Source organism: Amaranthus tricolor, chromosome 14 (genome assembly GCF_026212465.1).
Source record: "Amaranthus tricolor cultivar Red isolate AtriRed21 chromosome 14, ASM2621246v1, whole genome shotgun sequence".
Lineage (NCBI taxonomy): Eukaryota > Viridiplantae > Streptophyta > Magnoliopsida > Caryophyllales > Amaranthaceae > Amaranthus > Amaranthus tricolor.
Window position 1 is genome coordinate 20,939,096 of NC_080060.1, and position 7,529 is coordinate 20,946,624.

The 7,529-nt window shown below is 33.3% G+C and overlaps 1 protein-coding gene across 1 annotated transcript; it reads left to right on the plus strand.

Annotated features, from left to right (window-relative positions):
• Positions 1 to 377: 377 nt before the first annotated feature.
• Positions 378 to 6,430, plus strand: LOC130799136 (pyruvate decarboxylase 2). Its single transcript, XM_057662221.1, has 6 exons — positions 378 to 1,135; positions 1,739 to 1,902; positions 3,983 to 4,633; positions 4,723 to 4,840; positions 5,632 to 5,820; positions 5,924 to 6,430. Exons 1-6 carry the CDS (start codon positions 605 to 607, stop codon positions 6,092 to 6,094), a joined length of 1,824 nt encoding a protein of 607 aa, XP_057518204.1. The 5' UTR covers positions 378 to 604; the 3' UTR covers positions 6,095 to 6,430.
• Positions 6,431 to 7,529: the final 1,099 nt, after the last annotated feature.

A 7,529-nucleotide genomic window follows, 5' to 3' on the forward strand; every position in this document is an offset into this window, starting at 1 on the left:
TAACTATAAATAGTTGTAAATCTCAAGAAAAAATACCCCCTAAACAACTTTCTCTTAGCATTTGTAATAATCTTGGGGAAAAAGTAAATGTCTTTAATTATTATTCATATTATTACCTTTAATCTGAGCAAGGCTTAAAAATAGTAATTTTACAAGTGGATTACCTACCTACCTATAGTATATTTACATAATACCCCTTTGATTTTGCAAAAATCACTATTTTTAGAGGTCTCATCAAATATACAACATTTTTAAACAATTCTCTCAATATTTATTTTCTTTTCTTTCCATTTACTTAATCCCACTATTTCCCTTTTTTTACATAACAAAATTTAACTGGCTTTATTCCCATCACAAATTGCAACCATTAATTTCCATTCATAAAAGATACTCCCATCAAAACCATAACCATAACCGCCCCTTGGTTTAAACTTCCCCTTCACCAAGAAACCATTTCCTATATAAACCCTTCTCACAATCATTTCCCTCACATTCCAAATAAATCACACACAAAATTTCAACCCGAATTCAACACAAAAATAACCATATTTTCTCTTTCTTACAAAAAGATCCATATTTTCTCTCTCTTGCAAAAAACCAAAAAATGGACATAACAATGGGTTCCATGGACACATGCAAACCCATGAGCAACAACATATGTTGCCCAGCGAAAAACGGTGACGTCACTCATCTCCAACAATCGGCTCCCCACGCCGCGCCATTAGCTCCACCCGACTCAACACTTGGACGCCACTTAGCGCGCCGCCTTGTCCAAATCGGCGTGAATGATGTCTTCTCGGTCCCTGGAGACTTCAATTTAACACTCCTTGATCATCTTCTAGCTGAGCCGGGTTTAAACTTAGTCGGCTGCTGTAATGAACTTAACGCCGGATATGCAGCCGACGGCTACGCTCGCTCACGTGGAGTCGGCGCGTGTGTTGTTACTTTCACTGTTGGTGGGTTAAGTGTATTGAATGCTATTGCTGGTGCTTATAGTGAGAATCTTCCAGTAATTTGTATTGTTGGTGGGCCTAACTCGAATGATTATGGTACTAACCGGATTTTGCATCATACCATCGGGTTACCCGATTTCAGTCAAGAATTAAGATGCTTTCAAACTGTTACTTGTTTTCAGGTATTGTGTAATTTTTTTTTTATTCCCCCGTTTTTTCTTTTGATTCCGTTTCAGAACACCTTACCACCTTATAAGAATAACAATCAAGTTTTAATAGAAGATTAGTTATTATATATGTTAAATTTGAAATAATATTTGCATTAATTGATTGATTATAGAAATATTACATTACTTTTAATTAAATTAAATTATTTGTTCATAACCAAATTACAAGTACAATTTGATCAATGTAATTATTTTTTTCTATAAAGTTAGCATAAAGCATTGATTATTTAAGTATTTACCGAAATAACATGAAATTTGGAATCTGTAACAAAATTACAATTTAGCTCGGTGTAATTAATATGAATATCATTTATTGTTTTGTAATTTAATTTCTCCGTTTTAATTTACTTAAATAAATAGTGTCATTTAATCGAATGTTGCATATTTAAGAATGAATATGAATATTCTTATCTTTCGTTTGTTTTCGAATTATTATTTAGGATATATCATTATCCTAATTAATACTTTACTTTATTTTCGTCTATTACGATGTCTTTTTCTTTATTTTTTGTGAATTTTATAGTAAGTTTTTGATGATGAAATTAAAAAAAAATGTAGGCTGTGGTGAATAATCTTGATGATGCTCATGAGTTGATTGATACGGCAATTTCGACGGCGTTGAAGGAGAGTAAGCCGGTTTATATTTCTGTCGGTTGTAATTTACCTGCGATCCCACATCCGACGTTTAGTCGCGAACCGGTGCCGTTTTCGCTTTCCCCCAAGTAAATCCTTTTTTTCTTGGTCTTTTTAATTATGAATTTGGTTTATTTTGTCAGAAATATTTTTCTGATATGAAGTTTATTAGTTTTTTGGGATGTAATTCCTTTTGATGCTGCTGGATTGATGTTTTTGATTGATCTCTAAGGGTTCTTTGAATGCTTACAAAATATCCCTAATTAAATTGGATATTTTCAAATTACCGACATTGTTGTAAGAGATCAAAATGTAGGGGCGGAACAACAATACAATTATTTAGGCTTTTCTTCTTATATATATATATATATATATATATATATATATATATATATATATATATATATATATATATATATATATATATATATATATATTTTAAAAATAATTGGGCTAATGATAAGTGATTGTACCAAAATAATATTTATTGGGCAAATATATGATCAAGCATCTTACACATAAGATAACCCCATCTATTAATGAATGCGTTTCAATCAGTTTTTCAAAATTCATGGGGTCTTCATGAATTTTGTTTCAAAAAATTAATGATGCAACTTATGATGCAGTGTGATTGAGGGAAGAGGGGAAGATTTTCTGTTATTGGTTTTAGGTTAATGAATGACAGTGATATACAAATAAAATTTGTGAGATACAATCATTATTTTACTTTCTTACTATATTTGATGTTGCCAGTTTTGTATCATTAAACACCAAGTTTCTGGGTTATCTTCAGTATTATGATCTGATTCTAAAATATTTCGCAAATAATGTTATTTTGCCCAAATATGGATAAAAATGAGTGCACTGTTAGTAGAATGTCTGAAATAGTATTAAATTGATTATTGGGTGGAGACTAGGAGTACTCCTTTTTTCTTGTAGTAGTTATATGAAGTTGTGCGGAGAGAATACGTGCTTTTGTGTTCTATTGGATCAACCACAAGTCTACAAGTAGAAATCTTTGTTTTTTGTTTTTAAACTTTTTTTTGGTTTTAGTAAATAAGTCAAAAAAGATTGAATACAGGGGTGAGAGCTGGTAAAATAGTATGGGGTCATAGCATACTCAATAGAACAGACTGGAGTTAAAATATAATAGCAAATGTAATGAACGGCGACGTTGCAGCATAACATTAAGAATGTTCAGGATTATAAAATGTTGCGAGTGGATTTGGTGCATTTTGTTGGATCCTAGATCGGATTGCTTCAACAATCTAGTCCGTGCTTTAGGTTCCCATGTGATTTGCCGAGTATCTTCTTTAATTTACCAATAAAATACACTTATTTAAGGTACACTTGGTCTAATAGTTTGTGCGTTAGTATCCGTAATGTCCCACACGTGATCTTGTTATGTGCATTACATGTTTATTGTCCATGGTGCTTATTTGGGTTGGTTTAAAGATACGTCACTTAAAATTTGTTCGGCATTTCTGGTTGAGTTATGTAACGTTTTGATTTTCCTTCCGAAATTGATGTTTATTTAATCAAAATAATGCACGCTAAAATGCATTCAATCTATCCTGCGAATGTGACTTAGTATATGTTGTGATAGCCTTGTAGTTGTAACTATTGTCGCTGATCATTAGTGGACCCAATTGAAGAATGCACCGCAATAGTTAATTTTTAATATAATAAATATACTTAATCTTAGATTCGTTATAGTGTATATGAAATATTAAGTAGAATATCAAGGGACTAATTCAAAAAGAAAAATGAAAAATATATGTCAATTTATTAATATAGATGTATTTTCAAGTATGAGTGATGAAACAATTGAACAAAGTCTTGAAAATTTGTGAACTTGGGGACAACAATTGTAATACTTTACATAAATTTCCTCTCAATAAAATGTAATTTGTAATTTTCACTATATTTCTAAAATTGGTAATGGTTTTGTGTTGCATGTTACTTATTAAATATTATTGCACCGCCAATGTAAAAATCATGTTGCTGATATAACCTTATTGTTTTTGTTAGTCTATTTTCTATATTATATGATCTTCATTCTGCTTTAGATGAATTGTCTTTTGTTAATTTGGCCTTCTTGAAACCAGAAATAATCCTACTGCAAATACATTAAATTTGGTGTTTTACATGTGTATTCATGCGATGCAGGTTGAGTAATCAGATGGGCCTTCATGCTGCAGTGGAAGCTGCAGCGGAATTCCTCAATAAGGCTGTGAAGCCAGTCATGGTTGGTGGGCCGAAACTGCGTGTTGCAAAAGCTTCTGATGCTTTTGTGGAACTGGCTGATGCCTCGGGTTATGCTTTGGCAGTGATGCCCTCAGCAAAAGGCCTAGTCCCCGAGCACCATCCACATTTTATTGGGACTTACTGGGGAGCAGTGAGCACTGCTTTTTGTGCTGAAATTGTAGAGTCAGCTGATGCATACCTGTTCGCCGGCCCAATTTTCAACGACTACAGCTCAGTTGGCTATTCACTGCTTCTCAAGAGAGAGAAAGCAATCATTGTGCAGCCTGATAGGGTGGTGATCGGAAATGGGCCTGCATTCGGCTGTGTCCTGATGAACGACTTCTTAAGGGAGTTGGCTAAAAAGATCAACAAAAATGGCACTGCATTCGAGAATTACAGCAGGATATTTGTACCCGAAGGAAAGCCTCTCAAATGCGAGCCTAATGAGCCCCTTAGGGTGAATATATTGTTCCAACATATTCAAAATATGTTGACAAGTGATAACGCTGTGATAGCTGAGACGGGTGACTCATGGTTCAATTGCCAAAAGTTGAAACTGCCTGAGGGTTGTGGGTATGTTTTTTATGCTAACAACTTGTTTGCTCATTGTCAATTTTGTTTTACCTTTTTTGGAGTATTAATTGATAGATTTGGGTTTTCAGGTATGAGTTTCAGATGCAATACGGATCCATTGGTTGGTCTGTTGGTGCGACCCTTGGCTACGCCCAAGCTGTTCCAGAGAAGCGTGTTCTCGCGTTCATTGGTGATGGAAGTTTTCAGGTAAAAGCAATCTCTTCATTGTTTATTGAAGGCTATATCTGTGTGATCTAGTCAAATCTGGTGGAGGCAACATCCATATCTCTCTTAGTTGTATAAAAATACTAATATATAGAAGTCTCAAGTTAGCTGAATCTGGTGGAGGCCACATCAATATTTCTCAGTAAAATATATTTTATTTTTGCTTAAGTGCACTTAACCTTTTTTAAGCTGTCTATATCTGAATAAATATATTTCGGGAATCTTTGTCTCTTTACCTGCTTTTGGTCATGATGATCAGCTAGTATGTTTTTAGTAGACATATTACTACAAAATAGTTTTTCAAAAGTGACCATGTTATTGACTAGGAACACTTTTTCTACTGGGGAAACACCTGTTAGGTTTTACTTGAATGTCCAATATAATAGAAAAAATAAATTATGTTACGAGTTTCAGATTGTAAACAAGTGAACCATTGTGCAAAAGTATGGGTTTGTGGTTGTCTCTGCCTATATTTGGATCGTGGGTAGTTCAAAAACCTTAGTTATACGGTCGCGATATGGTTATCCGGTTGTTTTTGCACTATGCTTTGAACCAACATTTGGTTTTTCCTTTTTAGTGGGATTTTTGGTTAGCTTTGTGGACTGTACATGAGATAGTTTTCGTTCTTGTTCTTAATTCCTGAACCAGAAGTTACTGGGACCTGTAGAACATTTTGTACTCGGAAACGACGAGAATTAAAGAAATTTTATGTGTATCTTTCTTTTTCTTTCTTTTTTTTCGCTTTTTCTTATCGAAGTTGGTGGGTTTTTTAGGTGACGGCACAAGATGTATCTACTATGCTGCGATCTGGACAGAAAACTATTATCTTCCTAATCAACAATGGTGGATACACCATCGAGGTTGAGATCCACGACGGTCCCTACAATGTCATCAAGAATTGGAACTATACTGCACTTGTTGACGCTATGCACAATGGTGAAGGAAAGTGCTGGACTACTAAGGTATTTTTTGTAATTTGGCATGTTTACTTGTTATCTTACCTTGCCGTCAATAGTTTTGAATTTTGATTGCTGATATAATCTCGGGTATTAAATCATCTATCAGGTTACAACCGAAGAGCAGCTCGTGGAAGCGATTGATACCGCAACAGGACCGAAAAAGGATTGTTTCTGTTTCATTGAAGTGATAGTGCACAAAGACGATACAAGCAAAGAGCTGCTCGAATGGGGCTCTCGAGTTTCTGCTGCCAACAGTCGTCCCCCAAACCCTCAGTAGACCACAAACCCACTGTAGACAACTCGAGAAAAACATACTAATTGTCCCAGTTTTTGTTTCTGTTGTTTTCTGGTTGCATAAAATGTTCTTCAATTGAGTTTATGTTCAATAATCCTTAAGCTTAGCTGTGGTTTAGAAGAAGTATCATGTCTTAATCTTCGGATGCAGATCGCTTGTACATACTTTTTTTCTTTTTTTTTTTTTTTAATGAGTAGGTGTTGATTCCGCTCTAAAACATTTGATTCCGTGTGTTCTGCTTCAATTTATGTGTAATAGCCTAATAGGAATACTTCTCAAAACACACGTATGTTTATGAATTATATTTTCTCTTCATCACTTAACTTGAAATTTTAGCACTTAAATATTTAGAAAAAAAGAATAGATTAATAAAATTTCTTAATTATTCTTATTTCTCCGTTATATAAATTCAACCATTAGATTTTAAGCAATGAATATTTTATATTTTACCATTTTTATGACGTAATGTAGAGTATTTTAACTCATGTCAATGAATATATATGTAAATGTAAGTGTTTGACATGTACTTCATCCAACTTTCTTTCGTTGGTGGGCATGCGATAATGCAGTCTATCTTGGATAACAAATAGCAGGATTATATATAGGTTGGGTGCCGACTGAGATTTTAAGACTTTTTACGTTTTGTTTATTTGGACTTTTTTTCCTTTTATTAACTTGTTTTAGGCTTTCGAAATGTGAATGTTTTTTTTTTTTTTTATGTTTGGACATTTAATTTTCTGCTTAATCTTTTAATTTTTGTTAGATGGTTTCGCTATTAGCATAACACAATTCTTAGTTGTACTATAGTCTGATTCTCTAGTTCTAGTTAATGGTATGGGGGTACCATTTGGATTTAACCTAATGCGAATTGTATTCAAGTTGATTTTATCCTAATAAATACAAACATACATACCTAAACGGCTAAACCCTATCATCTTTTCTTGATGTAGGGTATAGACTAATCGGATAGAGATAATTAATCCATAATTTTCCTCTACTACTATTTTCGACGGTTCTTTGTAAGTCAATTCAAGATTATAATAATCGATATAGCTATATCTCACTGTAAGGTCAAACATTCAAATTATTTTGTATATTGTATCCTAGAATATTCATTGGTTGATTAAGAGTTCCTGAATTTGCGTTCTGTAGGTTTTGATTGTATAAAAATTGCCTAAACCCTTCAAACTTACTTTTAAGAAGGAGAAAGGTAGAGAGAAATAGCACACATGCTTATGAAAAATAATGAGCAAAGTGCATCTATTTGTACACAAATGCAACACCTCTTCACATACTCTTTTGATAGTTACATGTAACATTTATATGTAAAAATCAAATGAATTAATTTGTGATTTATCAAATCATACTAATAACTAAAAATCATACTAATAACTCCTACACTAAATCGTCCAAAACC